The 24,300-nt window shown below is 41.4% G+C and overlaps 1 protein-coding gene across 1 annotated transcript; it reads right to left on the minus strand.

Moving 5' to 3' along the window:
• Positions 1–4,980: 4,980 nt before the first annotated feature.
• Positions 4,981–6,252, minus strand: LOC129402003 (transmembrane protein 184C-like). The gene has a single exon (XM_055125943.1). The coding sequence runs from the start codon at positions 6,250–6,252 to the stop codon at positions 4,981–4,983; it is 1,272 nt and encodes a 423-aa protein (XP_054981918.1).
• Between the last annotated feature and the right edge of the window lie 18,048 nt (positions 6,253–24,300).

Raw genomic sequence — 24,300 nt, forward strand, 5'->3', positions numbered from 1 at the left:
TGTTTGTCAATGCTGAGATGAGGAACAGAAAATAAGTAAAACTTACAAAATAAAATTGCTTACGCAGCCTAGTTAATATTGTTTACACAGCTTTTTAAACCTGCTGACTATTGCTAAAATAAGACTATACAAACCAGCTTGGATGATAATAAACTTGCTGTACGTTTCACAGAGTCTTTCCTACCCGGTCTTTCTAACCGTGTCTGCCTCTCCAGAGTTTTATGGTTTGGGATCAATGACCCCAATGATGATTCGACCAACATCATAGAAACTGGCTCCTTCACCACAGCTCCAGTTCTGGAACATCCTAGGGGTCCAAAGAGACCAGCAGCCACACGTTCATCAGAAGATGGGCTTTTGGCCCCATTCCTAAAAGAATTTCGGGTAATCACTCCTGACAGGGAAATGCTGTAGCGGAAGCTGAGGTGTAGAGTGCTAGGTCACTTTCAATCTCTGCCTATGGACCAGGTAAGACAATCAGAACATAGAATAGGACGGCTTGAGGTGGGACTTGGCAGTAGATAAAAGGAAGCCCCCACCCCCAGCTCTCTAGCTTGCGCGCTCTCTCTCTCTCCTTCTCTTGAGCACACACTCTCTGGACTCTCCTCTTTCCCAAGGTCAGAGACGGGGGTTCAGGCCCAGGTTGGGATCAGATGCCCTGTAGTTACAAGGCACTGAGCACAAGACTCTCACCGACGCACACGTGGACATGGCCGGAGAGTAGGCAAACAAGGACTAGACAACGAGAACTGCTGGGGTAGAGCTGGGAGGCCCTTGGATGGTCTCCACAGGGATCAGAGCACAGGGATCTCATCTGCCTGGGCGGCTGTGGCTGGAGACAGAGGAAAGCTTAGATGGGTAGAGAGCAGCACAGGGACAGGACAGGGGAGTCGTTCACAGGTCCAGGCAGTGTCATGGATAGGACCTGTTCATTGCTCACAGGTAAAGGTGAGGCTTGGGAATTTAGGGAAGGACATGGAACCATTTTTTCTCTACAGTAAGCTAACTTAATTAAAGAAAGAAAGAAAGAAAGAGAGAAAGAGAGAAAGGGAGGGAGGGAAGGGAGGGGAGTGAAGGGAAGGGGAGTGAAGGGAAGGGAAGGGGAGTGAAGGGAAGGGAAGGGAAGGGAGAAAGAGAGAAGGAAAGAAAGAAAGAAAGAAAGAAAGAAAGAAAGGAAGGAAGGAAGAAAGAAAGAGAGAAAGAGAGAAAGGGAGGGAGGGAAGAAGGGAAGGGGAGTGAAGGGAAGGGAAAGGGAGGGAAGGGAAGGGAAGGGAAGGGAAGGGAAGGGAAGGGAAGGGAAGGGAGAAAGAAAGAAGGAAAGAAAGAAAGAAAGAAAGAAAGAAAGAAAGAAAGAAAGAAAGAAAGAAAGAAGAAAGGAAGGAAGGAAGGAAGGAAGGAAGGAAAGAAGGAAGGAAGGTAAGGATGAAAGAAAGGAAGGAAGGAAGGAAGGAAGGAAGGAAGGAAGGAAGGAAGGAAGGAAGGAAGGAAGGAAAGGGGAAGGGAAGGGAAGGGAAGGGAAGGGAGGGAAGGAAGGAAGAAAGAAAAGAAGTAAGGAAGGAAAGGAAGGGAAGGAAGGGAAGGAAGGAAGGAAGGAAGAAAGAAAGAAAGAAAGAAAGAAAGAAAGAAAGAAAGAAAGAAAGAAAGAAAGAAAGAAAGAAAGAAAGAAGTGAAGCTAGGAACTAAGGAAGGAAGGAAGGAAAAGAAAGAAATCAGGGAAAAGAGAGAAAGAAGGAAGGATGAAAGAAAGAGAACAAAGAAAGAACAAAGAAAGAGAAAAATAGAAAAAGAAAGAAAGGAAGGAAAAGAAAGACAGAAAGACAGAAAGAATGAATGAATGAAAGAAAGAGAAAACAAAAGAAAAAGAAAGAGAAGGAAAGAAACGACAGGAAAAAAGAAAATGACAGAAAGACAGACAAAAGAGAAAGACAGACAAAAAGAAAAAGAAAGAAAGAAAGAAATAGAAAGAAAGAAAAGAATTAAAGGAAAGGAAGAAAAGAAAGAAAAGAATTAAAGAAAAGAAAGAAAGATGAGAGAAAGAAATATGAGAGAAAGGAAGAAAGGAAGGAAGGGCAGGATGAAAGGAAGGAAGAAAAAGAAAGAAATAAGAGAGAAAGAGAGAAAAAAGAAAGGAAGGATGAAAGAAAGAAAGAAGAGAAAGAGAAAAAAAGAATGTTAACAAAGACATTCTTACCATGTAATGCTGTCCCTGTAAAAGTAAGAAATATCTATCTTTTCTTGTAATTAAGAAAAAAAATTTTTTCTTCTGAGGAAATTTTCTCCCTAACACAAAAATATGTAATTGACCACTTTGCCTCTCCTCTTGTCTCATAGATATCTAGATGCCATTCTATGAGCTATCCTTAGAAAGAGCAGACCATTTGAATATTTTCTCTGTGCTAAGTACATTCTCACTTCTATTTTATTTATGTGCCTAGTCTTGCTTTTCCTTTATCTCATACTCCTCACCTACTTCCAATATTTATTAGTCTATCAAATAGGGATTTATTTTTCTGACATAATAACAAAACGTTCCTTTGGAACAGTCTTTTCTTCCCATGGCTATTGTCCTGTTCTCGCAAGACGGCTAATCTACTGTTGCATTGAAACATCATTCCAGAAATAAAGAAAATAACACAAATGTCAAATAAAAGAAAGAAAGGAAGGAAGAAAGAAAAACAGAAAGACAGAAAGAAACAAAGTAAAAGAGAAAGGACAGAAATAAAGACAAAGAAGAGAGAAAGAAAAGACAGACAGACAGAAAGACAGACAGAAAGAAACAAAGAAAGAGAAAAGAAAGAAATAAAGACAGAAAGAAAAGACAAAGAAAAGACAGACAGACAGAAAGACAGACAGAAAGAAACAAAGAAAGAGAAGAGAAAAGAAAGAAATAAAGACAGAAAGAAAAGAGAAAGACAGACAGTAAGACAGACAGAAAGAAAGAACAAGAGAAAGAAGAAAAGAAACAAAGAAAGACAGAAAGAAAGAAAGACAGAAAGAAAGAAAGAAAGAGAAAGAAAGAAAAAGAAAAGAAAAGAAAGAAAGTATTAAAGAAAGAAGAAATAAAGGAAGAAAGGGAGGATAGAAGGAAAAAATAAAGGACAGAAAAAAATTAAGAAAGGAAGGAAAGAAGAAATATGAAAGAAAGAAAAAAAGGAAGGAAGAAATTAAAAAGGACAGAAAGAGAGAGAAAGAAAGAGAGAGAAAGAAAGGATAGAAGGAATAAAGGACAGAAAGAAAAATTAAGAAAGGAAGGAAAGAAGAAATATGAAAGAAAGAAAGGAAGGAAGAAATTAAGAAGGACAGAAAGAAAGAGAGAGAAAGAAAGAAAAAGAAATAAAGAATAGAAGGAATAAAGGACAGAAAGAAAAATTAAGAAAGGAAGGAAAGAAGAAATATGAAAGAAAGAAAGGAAGGAAGAAATTAAGAAGGACAGAAAGAAAGAGAGAGAGAAAGAAAAAGAAAGAAAGAAAGAAAGGATAGAAGGAATAAAGGACAGAAAGAAAAATTAAGAAAGGAAGGAAAGAAGAAATATGAAAGAAAGAAAGGAAGAAATTATGAAGGACAGAAAGAAAGAGAAAGAAAAAGAAAAGAAAGAGAAAGAAAGAAAGAAAGAAAGGGAGGGAAAGAAGGATGAAAGAAAGGAAGGAAGGAAAAGAAAGAAACAAGGGAGAGAGAAAGAAGGAAGAATGAAAGAAAAAAAGAACGAGAAAAAAAGAATGTTAACAAAGACATTTTTTTACCATGTAATGCTGTCCCTGTAGAAGAAGTAAGAAATATCTATCTTTTCTTGTAATTAAGAAAAAAAATTTTCTTCTAAGGACATTTTCTCCCTAGCACAAAAATATGTAATTGACCACTTTGCCTCTCCTCTTGTCTCATAGATATCTAGATGCCATTCTATGAGCTATCCTTAGAAAGAGCAGACCATTTGTATATTTTCTCTGTGCTAAGCACATTCTTAGTTCTATTTCATTTATGTTCCTAGTCTTGCTTTTCCTTTATCTCATATTCCTCACCTACTTCCAATATTTATTAGTCTATCAAATAGGGATTTATTTTTCTGACATAACAACAAATCATTCCTTTGGGACAGTCTTCTTCCCATGGTTATTGTCCTGTTTTCTCAAGACGGCTAATCTACTGTTGCATTGAAACATCATTCCAGAAATAAAGAAATTAACACAAATGTAAAAAAAAAAAAGAAAGGAAGAAAGAAAAACAGAAAGACAGAAAGAAAGACAGACAGACAGAAAGACAGAAAGAAAGAAAAGAGAAAGAAAAGACAGACAGAAATAAAGAAAGAAAGACAGAAAGAAAGAACAAGACAAAGAGAAAGAAGAAAAGAAAAGAGAAAGAAAAGAGACAGAAAGAAAGAAAGAAAGAAAGAACAAGACAAAGAGAAAGAAGAAAAGAAAACAGAAAGAAAAGACAGAAAGACAGAAAGCAAGAAAGAACAAGACAAAGAGAAAGAAGTAAAGAAAACAGAAAGAAAAGACAGAAAGAAAAGAAAGACAGACAGAAAGACAGAAAGAAAAAGACAGAAAAGAAAGAGAGGAAGAAAGAAAGAAAAAAGAAAGAAAGAAAGAAAGAAAGAAAAAAAGGAAGAAAGAAAGAAAGAAAGAAAGAAAGAAAGAAAGAAAGAAAGAAAGAAAGAAAGAAAGAAAGAAAGAAAGAAAGAAAGAAAGAAAGAAAGAAAGAGACCTCCCCCGCTCAGCTCCTGTGGGCAGACACTGGGACACTCCCTGTCTGCTTGCCCAGGATTGTGGGCGCCTCGTGGAGGCAGGTCAAGGTGAGCCTAACGAGTCTGGGCAGAACTGGACCATGTACCTGGAACTGACCGTCCTTTCTGTCTGAAGTCTTCTCCATAGATTGGCTGTCCGACCCAGGGCCCTCGGCTCCGGCAGAGGAATGCAGCACAGTGCAGCCCTGGACCGTGGATGCTGAAGGCTCGGCTTCTTCCATGTGTTCGTCTGTGTCCTTTTACAGGTCTTCAGGCATCTGTATAACTGTACAAGGCGCATTCTGTGGTATGGCTGTGTCTCCAAGCTCTTCTTGATGACTGCCAATGTGCGGCCATGAGGTGGAAGAAGCGGCCGACTGTGTGTCTGATGATGAAGACAACAGGTTGAATTGCTCAGGAACATCTTCGATCTTTGGAACACTTTTCTTCTTTCGTTTCCCCCCTAGAGTTTTCTTAATGTTCTTAGCCTGCCTGGTAATGTCACTTCCGATGTCAGAGATATCCCATATCTCGAGGAACAACGAGAAGCATGTTCCCAGTTGTTCATCTCCCATATAAGGGGTATAGGAGAAGGTGTAGTGGTGGAGGATGGCAGCAATGAACATTTCTATGCAGATGATAAAGTCCTGCAGCCCGGTGGCCACTGACTCTGCTGTCTGCCACTCCCAGGTGGAGTCCTGGGAAATCACACCAAATTTCACCAACAAAGCAATCACCACTGCTTGCCAGAATGTAACAAAAACCACAAGCTTCACGCAAAGTAACTTGCCCATGGCCTGGATGGGCCTCAGCTCCTCCTTCAGGGCTTTATAGAATACCAGGAGGCTATACATGGCAAAGAACTGGGACAGGTTGTTGATGATGACCAGGTACATCCAAGCCCTGTTCCAGTTGAAGATCCCTTCGTTGTAGACTTGGAAGATCTCACACATCACAGCGATGTAGGTGGTGATCAGCCTGAGGGTGATGTACTGCAGCACGCCCAGCTTGCACCGGTACAGCAAGACCTCGCCCATGGGGCAGGGAGGGCACCAGCAGAAGGGTATCGGGGGCCGCTGCTTCTCCTTGGCCTCCATCATGGCGTCCAGGTTGGGGTACTGGCTCTTCAGGTAGTTGAACAGGAAGCTCATAAAATTGTAGAGGACATACGCCTCATAACACTCCCGGAAGGTGTCCACGTAGATGGCGATGGACGGATACTTCAGAGCCACCCAGCTGTCGATGCTGTACACGGGCACCATCCAGAGGATCCGCATGATGGGCCTCTGGAGCTCCGGCCTCGTGTAGTGCACCAGGTGCTGCAGAATCTCCCAGAGGGTCACGGGGATGGTGAACAGCACGAAGATGCCGGCGATGAACCACACCTTGGTGTGGACACTGACTTCCTGCTTCCGCAGGTACCACACACCCAGGGGGACGGTCACGACCACGCCCAGCAGGTAGAGGGTCAGCACCAGGGGCCGGATCCAACGCCTCCAGTTCTTAAGTGTGAGCACGCACGCGTCGAGCATTTCTCCGAGTGGCAAGGGTAAGAGCGCAGAAAGTCTCTGAGGCCCCTGCGCTGAGCTCCGCCAGGTGGCGGTGGACGCGCAGGCCACAGAACAAAGCCGTTGTGTGACGTCAGGGCTAGTGCTGGGCGCCGCCCCCGCGTTTCCACTTGCGGCCGCCGGGGGCGCTGCTCGTCCGCGTCATCCTCGCTGCTTGCCCGCACCTGGCCCCTTGCCAAGTCCTGGCACCCCTGGCGAAGCCTTGCCCCCTGAGCCCCTGCGCTCTGTCTGGCCTTGGGAGGAGAGCAGTGCCCTGCATTCAATGGCCGCGACCCCTTCTCTCAGGGCCAGGCGTCCACCCTGGCTGCTGGCGGGGCTCTTGGGTCTAATCTTGCTGGTAGACAGGGGTGAGACCCAAGAGGGCCCCTCACTCCCTGGCACCTCCCCGGGCTCTTTGGAGATTCTGGAGCTGCTTCTGCGGGGCTCTAAGGAAATCCCGGGCTTTACTCTGCCTGGACCCACAAACTCGGAGCCCGGTTCATCAGGGGAGAGCGCCCTGGTTGCCCCGTGCCTGGGTACATCTGCTTTCCCGGCCTCGCGTTTCTGTGGAATCATCTACCTACGTACGGGGTTCCTGCCTCATTAAGCACATCTATTTTGAAAACTGGAAGTCAAGTAGACATCATTTAACACCTGATGCACTAACATGATTACACATTTGTCTAATATGTAAGCAGATGAGATATATCCTACAAATAAATAGAAACACGTGGGGAAAGGATGTCCTACATAGTACTAAGCACTTCAGTCACGATAAAGGCCAGAAAATTTGGGGTAAATCAGGTGAAACAAAACCTAGGTATTATTATGCAGCTATTATTAGACAGGCAGAAATTTTCCAAACAATATGGAAGAACCCCAAAATTACCAATATAAGAATGTAAACATGTGGACACAAAAGACCAGTGCGGCTGACAGCTATGTTGAAGCCCACAGGCTCTGCCCTATGTGCAGCATCAAGTCTTGCGTTCACCTAAAACTTCACTTTCAAGGTGAAAACTTTTTAAAAATCATGTAAGGAGCCTGTTAAGAGAAAACTCAATCCTCAAAATCCAATTACTAAATTACGTCAAGAATCAAAATGAAGCAATGTTCCCTTACCAATCACCCATATTCAAATAATCTATATATATATATATATATATTTTTTGCTTTTTGGGTCACACCCGGCAATGCACAGGGGTCATTCCTGGCTCATGCACTCAGGAATTGCCCTTGGCGGTGCTCAGGGGACCATATGGGATGCTGGGATTCGAACCCGGGTTGGCAGCGTGCAAGGCAAACGCCCTACCCGCTGTGCTATCGCTCCAGCCCCTCAAATAATCTACATTTAATACCACTAGAGTTCAACCACAATTTGGGGCGCCTGACTGAGCTGCAACAGCAAACAGGGAGGCCTTTCCACGGCCACCTGTGCCCAAATGGCAGCGTCGGTGAGAGGTGACACCTGCGGTTTTACAACTGTGCAGGAAGTGAAACTCGATCTGTAACCCAGCATCTGTGTCAAAACAGTGACTCTCCCCCAACAGGTATACTGGTGGCAGGGGCATGGCCACCATGGAGGCAGCAACTCACAGGGCTGCCAGTTCGTTTTCCCTTTCCTAGTGCATTGGTTCCCCAGCTCAGCCTCCTGTACCCAACCCGGGCAGCCTGTCTACCCCAACCATATCAGGCCAATAGTCCACTAACCTATTCCAATCAAAATGCCCCCCAAACTCACCAAAATTATGGTGAACACAAGAATTTGTACAAACAACCGAAAAGAACACATTCCCCTAAAACAGAGCTAGAGGCCCCACATAATCTCAAGACAAAGGGCACAAAGGAGCACCAAAGAAGAAGGTAACATCCTTGAAGAGGAAAGAGGAGACCACTGTCAAACGAGCTTACGCAGACTCCTCCCTGGCGGTGATAAGGGGACACTGAGAGTGAACTAGAGGGATTCACTTGCAACTGCTACAGCATCGTGAGGAAACAGTACAGATCCCCACCACGAGGAGTGGATGAAGGAAAGAGCCCTGAAGCCTCTCCAGGGAATACACACATCCATATTCCCTCTGATAAAAAAAAAATTCAGAGAAGAAACGGTGAGGAATTTAAATGAGCTCAAGGAAACAGAGTAATGGACATCCAATAGAATGTAGGAGGATATGAATGAAGCAGTGGAATGGACAGCCAACAAAATTCAGGAAGAAATTAGAACAGAAACGAGAAAGCTACCAACAGATATGGCACTTAGGAAACATTCGGTAGTTGAATTTAAAATCTCAGTGCGTGCCCTCAACGGTAGAATGACAACAGCTGGAGACAGAATCAGTGAGCTTAAAGATGAGCTGCAGAAAGCAAAGAGCAACAACAGACATGGAAAAAGACCTCAAAATAGCTCAAAGGCAGGTAAGAAACTTATGGGATGAATTCAAGAGAAACAATATGATACTTCACAGTGCCAGAAGGAAAGGGAGGCAACGCCAAAGAAGTAGTAACAGTTAAAGACATCATTGCTGAGAAGTTCCCAGAGCTGAAGAATTCAAGCATCCAGACCTAAGAAGCCCAAAGCTAAAAGAGACACTAAGAAAAACAGTCCAGGACATATCAGATTCAGAACGACAAATAACATAGAGGCACAATACTGCAAGACCAAAGAAGGAAATCACATACAAAGGAGCATCTCTTAGACCTAAAAAGCAGGTGACAAAACCCTCCAGGCCTGAAAACAGTAGTGGGATATCACTGTATCATAATTGAGCGGGAACCAGCAACGTCTCTCATTGAGAGACTTATTGTTACTGTTTTTGGCATATCCCATACGCACATACTGGAAAAAAAAAAACTCAGGGAAAGGGATGCTGTATCAGATACAAAGAAAAAGAATACCGTATGTAGCTAGACTCTCAGTTAGATATGAAGGAAAGAGACATCACTTCACGGGCAAACAACAGCTCAGGAACTCTATAGACTCAAAACCAAACTGAAAGGGCGACTCTAAGGCAAGACAAACATACCAAATTTCCTCAGGAAGTGTTCTGCTTATTTTTCTTTAATGTACTGTCGTTTCTGGTCAGATGTCAAGGTCTTTGATCACTTTGAATAAACTTTTGTGTGAGGTATAAGATATGGATCCATCTTTAATTTCTTACATGCAATTATCAATTTTCCCAGACCATTTGTGAAGAGATTATTTTTACTCTACTTCATGTTCTCAACTCCTTTATCAAAAATTAACTACCCATATGTGTGAGGTTTTGTCATAGGGTACTCTTGTCAGACCTATTGGTTGGAGAATCTATCTTTATTCCAGTACCATGCCGTTTTTATCACTATAGCTTTATGAAACAGTTCCAAATTAGGTAATGAAATAACTCTCAATTTATTCTTTTTCATTATTGTTCTGACTATTTGTGGTCTTTTCTGGTTCTATACAAGCTTTATAACTGATTTCTCTAGTTGCTGGAAGGATGTCATCTGAATTTGGATGGGTACTACATTGAATATATATAATAGCTTAATATGGATAATCAGCCCAATTCCCTGAGAACAGATGACTGGTTAAAGAATCTATGATGTATCTACACAATGGAATACCATGAAGTTTTTAGGAAAATACAGTTATGAAATTTGCTTATAAATGGATAGACATGGAGAATATCATGCTGAGTGAAAAGAGTCAGAAGGAGAGGGATACATGTAAAATAATCGGACTCATTTGTGGGGTATAAAAAAGCTATAATATGAGACCTATACCCAATGATAGTAGAAATAAGGGCCAGGACAATTAGTCCACGGTTGAACACCTATCTCAAACACTGAGGGAGACGGCAGTTGGGGTAGAGAAAGGACCACCATGGCAGATAGTTGGAAATGATCACTCTGGATAGGAACTGTGTGCTGTCATCCTCAATGGGGAAAAATAAGAGCCTTCCCTCAAAGATCCTGGATGAGACAAGGATGCCTGCTCTCTCAACTTCTGCTCAATATAGTGCTTGAAGTACTTGTAATAGCGGTTAGGCAAGAAAAAGATATTAAGGCCATCCAGATAGGAAAGGAAGAAATAAAGCTCTCACTATTTGAAGATGATATGATACTACATAGAGAGAACCCTGAAACCTCTACCAAGAAACTCCTAGAAATAATAGACTTGTATAGTAATGTTGCAGGCTATAAAATCAATACCCAAAGTCCATGGCTTTCCTATACGCAAATAATGAGAGAGAAGAAAGCGACATGAAAAGAGCAATCCCGTTACAATTGTACCTCAAAATATCAAGTACCTTAGAATAAGTTTAACTGAGGAGGTAAAGGACTTGTACAAAGAAAACTACAAAATGCTACATTAGGAAATAAAAGAGGACACGAGGAAATGGAAAGTTATCCCCTGCTCATGGATTGGAAGAATTAACATTGTCAAAATGGCAATACTCCCCAAAGCATTGTACAAATTCAATGCGATCCCTATAAGGATACCCATGACATTCTTCAAAGACATGGAGCAAACACTCCTGAAATTCATATGAAACAATAAGCTAAAGCAATTCTTGGGAAAAAGAAAACGGAAGGAATCAACCTCACCAACTTCAAACTCTACTACAAAGCGGTAATAATTAAAATAGCATGGTAGTGGAACAAAGGCAGAGCCACAGACCAATGGAATAGGATTGAATATTCTGATACACCCCCCCAAATATATGATCATCTAATCTTTGATAAGGGAGCAAGAAATGTGAAGTGGACCAAGGAAAGCATTTTTAACAAACTGTGCTGGCAAAACTGTACAGCTACATGCAAAAAAATGGGCTCAGATATCTACCTACCACCATGTACAAAAGTCAGATCAAAATGGATTAAAGACCTCCACATCAGACCAGAATGTCCCTAAGATACATTGAAGACAAGGTTAGCAAAACCCTCCTTGGCGTTGAAGCTAATGGTATCTTCAAAGATGACACACCACTGGCCAAGCAAGTGAAAACAGAGATAAACAAATGGGACTACCTTAAACAAAGAAGCTTCTGCAACTCAAAAGAAACAGTGAACAAAATACAAAGACAATCTACAGAATGGGAAAGGATATTTACCCAATTCCCACCCAATAAGGGGTTGATATAAAGGATATACAAGGCACTGGTTGAACTCCACAAAAAGAAAACATCCAACCCCATCAAAAATGGAGTGATGAAATGAACAGAACCTTTCTCAAAGAAGAAACCCGAATGGCTGAGAGGCACATGAGAAAATGCTCGACATCACTAATCATCAGGGAGATGCAGATCAAAACAATGAGATATCATCTCACACCACAAAGACTGGCCCACATCCAAAAGAGCAAAAGCAACCGGTGTTGGCACGGATGTGGGGGGAAAGGGACTCTCCTGCACTGCTGGTGGGAATGCCGACTGGTTCAGCCCTTTTGGAAATCAATATGGACGATTCTCAAAAAATTAGAAATTGTGCTCCCATTTCATCCAGGAATACCACTCCTGGGAATATATCCTGGAGAGGCAAAAAGGTATAGTAGAAATGACATCTGCATTTGTATGTTCATTGCAGCACTGTTTACAATAGCCACAATCTGGAAGAAACCAGAGTGCCCAAAAGTAGATGACTGGTTAAAGAAACTTTGGTATAGCTACACAATGGAATACTATGATGCTGTTAGAAAAGATGAAGTCATGAAATTTGCATATATGTGGATCAATAGGAAAGTATGGTGCTAAGTGAAATGAGTCAGAAAGAGAGAGACAGACATAGAAAGATTGCACTCATCTGTGGGATATAAAATTAAATAACAGACTAGGAGATTACCACCCAAGAATAGTAGAGATAAGTACCAGGAGGTTGGCTCCAAGTCTTGGAAGCTGGCCCCACATGCTGGAGGAAGGGGCAGCTCGCATAGAGAACAGAACACCAGTTAAAGTGTAGTTTGAGGACCTGCACGGGATGGGAGATGCACTCTGAGAGTAGAATATAGACAAAACACGATGGCCATGTAGTACCTCTGTTGGAAACCACAACATCCAAAAGGAGAGAGAGATAACATGGGGGAATACCCTGCCACAAAGGTGGGGTAGGGTGGGGGCATGGGGTGGATGGTTGAAGGGATACTGGGAACATTGTTGGAGGGGAGTTGGCACTGGTGGATGGGTATAAACAAAGTGCAAACATGAAAATTCACCAGTTTGTAACTGTAACTCATGGTGATTCACTAATAAAAAAATAAATAAATAAAAAGAAACTTTGGTACATCTACACAATAGAATACTTTGCAGCTGTTAGAAAAGATGAAGTCATGAAATTTGCATATAAGTGGATCAACATGGAAAGTATCATGTTGAGTGAAATGAGTCAGAAAGAGAGAGACAGATAGACATAAAAAGATTGCATTCATCTGTGGAATATAAAGTAACAGAATGGGAGACTAACACTCAAGAGTATTAGAGGTAAGAACCAGGTCTGCCCCACATCTTTGAAACTGGCCTCACATGCAGGGGGAAAAGGCAGCTCAGATAGAGAAGGGAACACCTAGTAGAGGATGTTGGGAGGACCCATTCGGGCTGAAAGATGTGTGCCGAAAGTAGACTATAGACCGAACATGATGGCCACTCAATACCTCTACTGCAACCTACAACACCCAACAGGAGAGAGAACAAAAGGGAATACCCTGCTACAGAGGCAGGGTGGGGTGGTGGGGGTTGAGGTGGGGGTGGTGGGAAGCATCCTGGGAAGACTGATGGAGGAGAATGGTGGTGGATGGGTAAACACTCACTGTATGACTGAAATGCGAACACAAAAGTTCATAAGTTTGAAACTGTACCTCATGGTGATTCACTTATAAAAATGTTTTTAAAAAAGAACTGTGTGATGAAAATAGGTAAAGAAACAATCATGATAACCTCTCAGTACCTGTATTACAAAGCACAATACACCAAAAGGGAGAGACAGACAGACACAGAGACAGGGAGAGAGAAGGGGAAAGTGTTGTGTGAATATTCTTTTGGTCAGAGGCGCAGAGGTAGAACCTCGAGAAGAATTATTAATTAATCTGGAGGGCTAATCAGTTCATTCTGGCAAGAATAGCTGTGAGAAACATCCCTCGGCCTCTTTTATTTACTATCCTATTATACACATCTAATACACTCACTACAGAGAAATCATTAAAGGGGGGGAGGAGTTTAGAGGAGGGACAATAAAACATCAAGGAATATTTTGTCCTGCTGAATCTGTAATCCAAATAGTCAACAAACTCAGGAGGGGAATGCAAAACCAAAGTGACACCAAGGGTTATAGCCCAGCACCTGGGGCAATAAGAGAGTGTGAAAGAATGTCTGCATTCCAAAGCAGAGCTGGGTTAGGGATCTGTGAGAAAGGGAAGATTGCTTCTATGTGATACTCAGAGCTAAAAGGCAGACAAAGGGAGAGATGCTAACCCTGTTCAGTCCAGTCTGGACACAGGAGTCAAGACTCGCCCATTTTCATGGGTCCCTGCGCTCTTGTCCGTGTGTGGGTCAGTCCCCACGGGCTTATCCTGACAGTCTGGTTGGTCCCCAATATGTTTTCCCTTTTTGTTTATGACAGATTTTAGCCATTCAACAACTTGAGTTGCTTTTCTTTGCTGGGTCTTAACTTTGTATCACTTAAACTTAAAATATAAGACTGGGCACAAACAAGAGCAGAGCACCCATTCCCATAGATCCTCCCAGTAATGTTGGTCCTAGGGTTGAGTGAACTTAAACCATCAGAAATTCCTTGCCATACTTCTGGAGACACCAGAGTAGGGAGATGATCTTTAAATGTACCATGAGACAAAGAGAAAGAAGAAAAGAAAAGACAGAAAGAAAAGACAGAAAGAAAGAAAGAAAGAAAGAAAGAAAGAAAGAAAGAAAGAAAGAAAGAAAGAAAGAAAGAAAGAAAGAAAGAAAGAAAGAAAGAAAGAAAGAAAGGAAGGAAGGAAGGAAGGAAGGAAGGAAGGAAGGAAGGAGAGAGAAAGAAAGAAAGAAAGAAACAAAGAAAGAAAGGAAGGAAGGAAGGAAAGAAAGAGAGAGAGAGAGAAAGAAAGAAAGAAAGAAAGAAAGAAAGAAAGAAAGAAAGAAAGAAAGAAAGAAAGAAAGAAAGAAAGAAAGAAAGAAAGAAAGAAAGAAAGAAAGAAAGAAAGAAAAGACAGTCTTGCCAGACTCAACTACAGCATTCAGGCCAGATTAATCATTCCTCACCCCAGCAGGGTCCAAATCTAGTTATCACTGTTTGGATCATGACAGCATTTGTCCATGACCAAGCTCATAACTTATAGTTAAGCATTAGGCACTTTGGCCAGGCCCATCTCGATGCCAGTGTAGCACACAACTCACCGCTTGCCCTGGGTCCGTCTCGTCCCTCGTCGGGACCCTGATTTTGGGGGTGCTAGGAAGTAAGGGCAGCTGAGGCTTAGGTCAAGAGAACAGATGCCCAGGAGGAAAATATCATGTAGAGTCAAATGACTTCCAGGTTACAAAAACATGGCATTTGCTAAGTCTTCCTGTGTCCATACAAAAAGGACATGGCTCTGAATAAACTATGCAAAGGACTCAAGGAGAAGAGAAAAACAATATATACAAGTCAACAGAACACTAAGAAAGAAGGTATAAATAAACAAAGAGGAATAGGAACACTGTAACGGGAGTAACTCAATAAACCTAAACTACCTGAGGCTATGTTATCCTACACCCATGGAAATTCAGTCTCACTATATGGTAAATGTGTTACAGAAAATGAAGTAGTATTCTAATCACATTTTAAAGACAGTTGTTGGCGGAGACTAGCCAACTGGTCTCCAAGCAAAGTAACAGTTTGAGTCACATCAGCCATTTGGCCTGGAGTTCAGAGTCAATTGGCCTTTGGGCAGTCCATAATTTCTCAGAGTTCTCGTGCCACTCCTGGGCGAATTCTGCAGTCTGTGTCCCTTGCTTCAGAGTCATGCCTGCCTCAGCCGCCGTCACTGTCACAGCAATGAACCCCAGGACAGCAGCAATAAGCAGGCCCAGAAATCTCTTGGTCTGTCGGAACATATGGACAAGCAGTTAATGAAGCACTCCCATGGTCAGATTCTCCTCCCATGGTCCGTGGAGACTCACCGGCATCCAGACTCCCATTCGGGCTCTGAGGAAATAAAAATTTTCTCCCTCAAGGAGTCTCATAGAGGGGTTACTACAAGTATGCATGGTACACTGTCTGCAGAAAATAATTCCTTCATATTTATCCCAATTAATTTTTCCTTTTAAGATCACATAAGGAAGAGGCACACAAGCTAAGACAGGGCAGGTTAAATTTCGGTTGAAATACATCACCTCAGTAGTGCCATTTTTACCTTGACTGCCCTGCCAAGATGCAAGCTCTCATATAGAGCAGAACCAATTTTTCAAAGATGAATTTATTTTGCAAATCCTGGCTTAAAGAGTGCTGGAGGGGCAAATACCACATTTTCCCAATACATGGTGTCTTGTGATACAGCATCCATACATTGATCACCCTTGAATCCCCATTTCAGGTTTCTTTTTGTTCATCTCTTGTTCTTCTGAATAGCATAACTTTCGGGACTCCAATCTATAATTTGAACAGAATCATCAATATAAATGTCTACAACTGGTTCTCTATAAATTTGCCAAGAGACCCAATGATACAAGTCTTGTACTGCCTCCAGTCTGCATGGAGGTATGGTTGGGATGGATATATTAGTAGCCAATCCAACAGTGCTGAAGCCTGTGGCTGAAAGCATTAAAAGTCTACATTGCCCAAGCTTATTATTGAAGGAATATGACACCAGCCAGATCTTATTAGTCAATTGCAGACAATGGTTTCCTGCTCCAATGCAAATAGGAACTCCCTCATTTCCTGGCTCATATTCAGAAAAGAATTGTTCCTTCTTCCTCATGTTTTAGCAGCTTGTGATTGTCATATGGGCCAAGCAGCCAAGAGGTTTCATTATTATAAACAAGTATCATTTCCTCCTGCCAGGATATTCCCCATAGTAATGGGGTTTAGGAATGTAAGCCCAGTATGCCATGTTAATTGTTGATGGACTTACCTGCATTGTTGATCAGTTTGAGCCCTTTTTTGAATTGCACCAAAATGTTTATTTATCTGTGGAAACAAAACAAAGCCTCTTCCCCAGTGTATGACATTCACAGGGACCTGTTCATGAGTTACAAGATCCTTATATTGTGCCACTCTGTAATTCTCAGAGGGACCTTCCCTCAAATAAGGGGGATTTCTATTCTTTTCTTGAATTTTGTGACTGTCCATATGTAACTCAGCAGCTGTTTGAGTTTCATCCAATCAAATTTAAAGATTTTTTTACCAGTACTATATACTCCCCCTTTTTGTTTAATGAGCATATCTTTAAGTGTCATGATTTGCAAATTTTAGAAATAGAAGCATCTTTTTTCCTATTCTTAGGAAAGGTGTTATGAATTCTTCCCAAGTAACTTATACAGGTAATTTGCCAATCTTCATCTAATTTTCAGAAAGTTTTTATTTGATCATTAGTTAATGGAACCATTATTCTGAAGGGTCCTGTCCTATTAATTATCTGCAGCATAAGCAACCTTTAGATATGATTTTAGATATTTTAGCAATATATGATTACAACATGCCACTAGCGTGGAGAGCCTGGCAAGCTACCTATGGCATATTCAATATGCCAAAACAGTAACAAAAATGGGCCTCATTCCCCTGACTCTGGAAGAGTCCCCAATACGGCAGCATTGAGAAGGATGAACAAGGAGAGACTGCTAAAATCTCAGGGCCGACCTAGGCTTTCAAAACAAAGAAGGACTAAAATGACTGTCTTCACTTTTAATGCACATACACTGACATTGGAAGCATCCATAGAAGACCTGATACTGCAAACACAGAAGATCAAGAATGACATCATTGGATTGACCAAGATGAGAAGGCATTGATCAGATCATGGTGTTTCATTTATTTATTTATTTATTATTGAATAACCATGTGGAAAGTTACAAAACTTTCAGGCTTAAGTGTCAGTTACACAATGCTCATACACCAATCCCTTCACCAGTGCCCATATTCCACCACCAAGAACCACAGTAAACAAACCTCCCACCCACCACTCTGCCCCCGAGCTCCCCAACCCGCCTGTGTAGCTGATAAATTTCACTTTACTTTCTCTTTACTTTGATTACAGTCAATATTTCAACAAAAAACTCACTATTATTGTTTGGAGATTCCCCCACCCCAAAGTCAGACCTGCTGGAAAGGAAGAATTTGATAATTTGTTTTCCATTGCTGAGAATGAAGAGATATGAGGTCGTGTGGCCACAATAGAGACCGTGAGGTTTTGGATTTCTGTATTTTAGTATTTTAGTAACTAAGTCCAGAGAAATTTCTGCCAGAAGTTGCATCATTGCTAGCTCGTACCTCTCTGCTACATTATATTCCACATATAAGTGCAATTTTTCTATGTCTGTCTCTTTCTTTCTGACTCATTTCACTCAACATGATAGTTTAAATGTTGATCCACTTATATGAAAATTTCATGACTTCATGCTTTCTAACAGCTGCATAGTATTCCATTTGGTAGATGTACCAAAGTTTCTTTAACCAGTCCTCTGTTTTGGGGCACTCTGTTTTTTTCCAGATTTTGGCTATTGTAAACAGTGCTGCAATGAACATACAAATGCAAATGTCATTTCTACTATACATTTTTGCCTCTCAGGGATATATTCCCAGGAATGGTATTGCTGGGTCAAATGAGAGTTGAATTTCTAATTTTTTGAGAATCGTCCATATTGTTTTCCAAAAGGGCTGAACCAGTCGGCATTCCCACCAGCAGTGCAGGAGAGTACCTTTCCTCCCCCATCCGCGCCAACACCAGTCGCTTTTGTTTTTTTGGATGTGGGCCAGTCTCTGTGGTGTGAGATGATATGTCATTGTTGTTTTGATCTACATCTCCCTGATGATTAGTGATGTCGAGCATTTTCTCATGTGCCTCTCAGCCATTCGGGTTTCTTCTGTTCATTCATTCGAAAAGTTTCTGTTCATTTCATCACCCCATTTTTGATGGGGTTGGATGTTTTCTTTTTGTGGAGTTCAACCAGTGCCTTGTATATCCTTGATATCCTTGTATATCCTTGATATCCTTGAACCCCTTATCATTTATTGATATAGTCATATGGTTCTTATCTTTTCTTTTGTTGATATGATGGATTATGTTGATTGATTTCTGAATGTTAAACCATCTTTGCATCCCTGGGATGAATCCCACTGGGTCGTGGTATATGATCTTTTTGATGAGTTGTTGAATTCTATTTGCTAAAATTTTGTTGAGAATCTTTGCATTTGTGTTTATCAAGGATACTGGCCTGTAGTTTTCTTACTTTTGTGGTGTCTTTGTTTGCTTTTGGTATTAGAGAGATATAAGCCTCGTAGAAATTGTTTGGAGGGTTTCTACTTTTTCAATTTCCTGGAAAACTTGAAGAGAACTGGCAACAGGTCCTCTTTAAATGTTTGGAAGAATTCACTAGTGAATCCATCTGGACCTGAGCTTTTGTTTTTGGGAAGACTTTTGATTACAATTTCAATTTCCTTGATATTAATAGGACTGTTCTGGTATTCCTGGTCTTCTTGGTTCAGCCTTGGGAGATTGTAGGAATCCAGGAATTTATCCATTTCTTCTAGGTTCTCTTTTTTTGTGGCATACAGCTTTTCAAAGTAGTCTCTGATAATCTTTTGAATTTCTTTGGTTTCTGTTGTTATGTCCCCTTTTTCATTTCTGATTCTGTTAATAAGAGTTCTCTCTCTTTTTCTTTGTGAGTTTTGCTAATGGTTTATCAATCTTGTTTACTTTCTCGAAGAACCAGCTCTTGGTTTCATTGATCTTTCAGATTGTCTTTTGGTTTTCCATGTCGTTGATTTCTGCCCTAAGTTTTATTATCTCTTTTCTTCTGCCTGGTTTGGGCTCCTTTTTTTGGTTGTTTTATAAAATCTTAAGCTGTGAGGTCAAGTAATTTATGTGGGCCCTTTCTTCCTTCCTGAGGAATGCTTGGAGAGCTATAAATTTTCCCCTTAACATGGCTTTAGCTGTGTCTCACAGGTTCTGGTAGCTCGTGTCTTCATTCTCATTTGTTTTCAGGTACTTTTTGATTTCTTTCTTGATTTCCTGCCTGACCCACTCATTATTCAACATCGAGTTGTTTAATTTCCAGGTGTTTGATTTGGTTTTCTGTGTCCGTGTGTAATTAACTTCTATCTTCAGTGCATCATGGTCTGAAAATATAGCTGATACAATGTCTATCTTCCTGCTTCTGTTGAGGTATGTTGTGTGACCCAGCGCATGGTCTATCTGGAAAATGTTCCATGTGCACTGGAAAAGAATGTGTATTCCCATTTTTGGGGATATAAGGCCATGTATAGATCTATTAGCCCTCGCTCTTCTATTTCTTCCTTCAAAGCCAGTATTTCCTTGGTGGGTTTTAATCTTCTTGATCTGTCCAGGGGTGATAGGGCAGTGTTGAAGTCTCCAATTACTATTGTGTTGCTCGAGATGTCCTTCTTAAGGTGTTAGCAGCTGTTGTAGGAATTTGGCTGGTCCGTCATTGGGTGCATACACGTTTAGGAGTGTGATTTCTTCCTGCTGTACATATCCCTTGATTAATAAAAAATGACCTTCCCTATCCTTTCTAATCTTTTTCAACCTGAAATCTATGTTGTCTGATACTAGTAAGGCCAGCGCAGCTTTTTTTGAGAGAGTTGTTTGCTTGCAGGATTGTTTTTCATCCTTTGACTTTGAGTCTGTGTTTGTCCTGGTTATTCAGATGCGTTTCTTGCAGGTAGCAAAATGTTGGGTTCAGTCTCTGAATCCATTTTGCCACTCTATGTCTCTTAATTGGTGAATTTAGACCATTGACATTAAGAGAGATTATTGTTATGGGATTTTGTGCCATCTTTCTATAAGGGTTTGTTGTGCTTGTTGGGGTTCTTGTCTTACAATAGCCCCTTTAGTGCTTCTTTTAGGTTTGGTTTTGAGTCTATGAAGTTCCTGTGCTGTTGTTTATCCCCCAAATAGTGTATCATTCCTTCGAGTTTGAATGAGAGTTTAGCCGGATAAAGTATTCTTGGTGAAGTGTTCATTTCAGTGAGTTTTTTCACTATATCCCACCACTGCCTTCGGGCCTGGAGGGTTTCCTCTGATAGGTCTGCTGTGAATCTGAGGGGTGCTCCTTTGTATGCAATTTCCTTCTTCCACCTTGCTGCTTGCAGTATTGTGTTTCTATCCATGATGTCCATCATTGTAACTATGATATGTCTTGGGGTTTTTCTGTTAGGGTCTCTTTTAGCTGGCACCCTTTGGGTGCCTTGAATCTGGATGCCTGCATTCTCCAGCTCTGGGAACTTTTCAGCAATGATTTGTTTGACTGTGGCTTTTTAGTTAGGGTTGGTTTCCTGTCTTCTGGTACTCCAATGATTCTTATGTTGTTCCTTTTGAAATCATCCCCTAGGACTCTGAGTCACCCTAGAGCTATTTTGAGGTTTCTTCCCATTGTTTGTTGTTGCCTGTAAGCTTCTTCCAGCTCATCTTCAAGCTCACTGATTCTTTCTTCTGCTGTAGTCATTCTATTGTTGAGGGCAGCCACAGAGTTCTTTTATTTAATCTACTGAGTCCTTCATTTCTTTTTGTAGGTTATTTATTTCTGCTCTCATTTCTTCTCATAATTTCTCGGATGTCTGTTGCATCATTTCTGTCAGGTCCTCCTTTAACCTGTCAATGTTTCCATTGAATTCATTAAACATTTTGAGGATTTCAACTCTGAATTCTTTATCAGAGAGCTCAAGTTTGCAGGAAACGCCTATTGAGATTTCTGGACTCCTTTTATCGTCCTCTCCTTGTGGTGGGGGTTTGCGCTGTTTCTTCATGTTGTTGTGGTGGTATAGAAGAGGGACCTTCAAGATCAGTATCCCTGTTCCCTCTTGTTGCGAAAAAGAATTCTGGATGGGCTCGGTCAATGGTGCTTGCCTTTTTGTTTTCCCCTTGTAGAACATGGCCTCCCACTCAGATGTTCCTTCAATCCTTATGCGAAGTCTTGCGTTTTATTGTCCTACTGTTTATGGATAGCTAGGATGCTACTCTTGGCCATGACATAGGTAATGAAGGCTGAGATGAAACAACATATTGATGGGTTTTAGGAGAATATCTGCAGCCCCAAAAGAGGCCATGCCCACTTTGCCTCGGCCACGCCCCTTGCAATTAGGCCACGCCCCTTCCCCCACAATAGCACACACCTGTGCCGGATGACAGAATGGCTGCGGTGCTTGGGGGCGGCAGTTCGGTGGGGAGGGTGGACGGGATGGCTGGCGTGCTCCAGGTCCGAGGAGCAGGCTCACATCATGCTGTTTTAGACACTGGAGAAGAACTGTTCTTTAAGCTTCCTAAATACTAAGAGTGAGAATTTGAATTCTAGAGGATCTGAGTAGTAATCAGATTTTCTGTTGATGAGTATGAACCATCAATTATGTCTCTGTTGCTATTTGTGTGCAATTGCTGCTTTGTACTAAGTTCTCCTCAGAAAGCAACAGGGGCAGAATGAAGTCTGGTGGTCTAATGGTGGAGGAGCTATGGGCATCACGTCACAGTGAGTACTGTGGGCTTCCAGTAGGATGTGAGAGTGTGTCCATGTTAGGGGGACAGAGTCTTCACAAAGCAGATCATGCAACTGGGGGTTCAGATTCGGGATGGTGGGGTAGCGGTGGGAGGTGGCCAGAAAGGATTTGGTGCTCATATTGGCAAAAAAATCAATTACTGGGGAGACCTGCCCCTCACATGGGCCCAGAAATGCTGGGGCTGAGGTATGCAGTTGGAGTTACAGCTTTCTGCAGGGCTTTGTTTCTATTCTTTCTTTTGTATTTCTGAAAGGATCAGCTTAACATGTAAATTGAAATCTCAGGTTTTTCCCTGAGTTGTTTTTCTGTGGGCATGCACAGTACAAAACTTTCTTATTTTTTAAATATATGGTTGTACTTTTTTTTTTTGCTTTTTGGGTTACACCCGGTGATACACAGGGGTTACTCCTGGCTCAGGCACTCAGGAATTACTCTTAGCGGTGTTCCGGGAACCATATGGGATGCTGGGAATCGAACCCGGGTCAGCTGTGTGCAAGGCAAATGCCCTACCCGCTGTGCTATCTTTCCAGCCCCATATATGGTTGTACTTTTAAAATATTCAAATATTCTTGGCTGGCCCCTAAAAGGGGAAAAAGAAAAATGAGGAGAGAGAACAAAAGGGAGGTGCTGATTCTTTTTTTAAAATTTTATTGAATCACTGTGAGATAGTTACAAGCTTTCATGTTTGAGTTACAATCTCACAATGATCAAACACCCATCCCTCCACCAGTGCACATTCCCCACCACCAATATCACGGGTATACCTCCCCTTTCCCACCCTCCCCCTGCCTCCATGGCAGACAATATTCCCCATACTCTATCTCTACTTTTGGGCATTATGGCTTGCAATACAGACACTGAGAGGTCATCATGTTTGGTCCAAGTCCATTATCTACTTTGGTGTTGATTCTCTCAATCTCCTTGAACTCACTTTGACTAGAGGTGAGCAGCTGGTAAGAATGAAGAAATACAACAGAAGTGACCACCTCTGGATGTGGACTGGTCTAGCCTTTTTGAAAACAATATGGGAATTCCTGAAAAGGCTAGAAATTGAGTTTTCATGCAACCCAGCAATAACCATTTCTGGTAATATACCCTGGGGGCCCAAAAACACACTCAGAAAACCATCTGAACTTCTATGTTAATTGCAGCACTATTCACAATAGCCAGAATCTGTAAAAATCCAGAGTGCCTTCTGAGAACAGATGACAGGATAAAGAAACTCTGGTACATCTACACAATGAAACACTATGTAGCTGTTAGGAAAAATGAAGTCATGAGGTTCATGTATAAATGAATGGAGATGGAGAATGAAAAGAGTCAGAAGGAGAGAGACAGACATAGAATGACTGCACTCAATAGTGAGATATAAAAAAAGCATAATATGAGACTAATACCCAAGGACAGTAGAAACAAGAGTCAGGAGGAATGGTCCATGGTTGGAAGCCTGCCTAAAGTGGTGGTGGGGGTAGGTTAGGATAGGGAAGGGACCACTATGACAATGATAGTTAGAAATGATTACTCTGGATAAGAACTGAGTGCTGAAAGGAGGTAAAGGGAGAAACATGATAACCTTTCAGAACCTGTATTATAAACCATAACTCCTAAAAGGAAAGAGGGTGGGGGAGAGAGAGAAAGAGAGAGAGAGAGAAAGAGAGAGAGAGAGAAGGAAAGTGCCTGCCATAGAGGTAGTCTGGGGTGGGGGAAAGAAACAGAGGACATTGGTGGTAGGAAATGTACACTGGTGAAGGGATGGGTGGTGGAACATTGTATGGCTGAGACGCAATCATGAACAACCTTGTAAATATATCTCACAGTGATTCAATTTAAAAAATGTCACCACCTCCTTGTCCATATTTCTGTGAGAAAAATCACAAATTAACAAAAAGGGCACATATCAATGATATTTTAGTACAGGATCAGTATTTCTCATACTGGGTCCTGCAAGTTCTGAAAAATGTCAAAGGACTCTGTCAAACTCTGTCAATAGGACTTCCTCAAACAAAAAGGGATAGGAATGCAAATATTATACTTAAACTGACTAAAATTGACTGAAACTTAGGATTTTATGCCCAAATTTCCTCTGTAAGTTGAAAAACAACTCCACAGAACTTAGAGTTCCAAAATAGCTACACCAAACAGAATCTATCAATGCAATTATCTGTGCAGAGAGATTTCTTGTACTTTCTCCTCTACCATGTCCCCAGATTCTTCCCCACAATTTGTTTTAAAACATTCTAAAGAGGAAATTTAATCTATAACAATATTGGTCAAAAGATATAATTAAATCATACTTGCATCTAATTCCATTTTTATATGTATAAATTTTAGACATATTTATTTCTAGAACATACTTTTGCCTTGAGT

This window comes from Sorex araneus, chromosome 1, assembly GCF_027595985.1.
Source record: "Sorex araneus isolate mSorAra2 chromosome 1, mSorAra2.pri, whole genome shotgun sequence".
Lineage (NCBI taxonomy): Eukaryota > Metazoa > Chordata > Mammalia > Eulipotyphla > Soricidae > Sorex > Sorex araneus.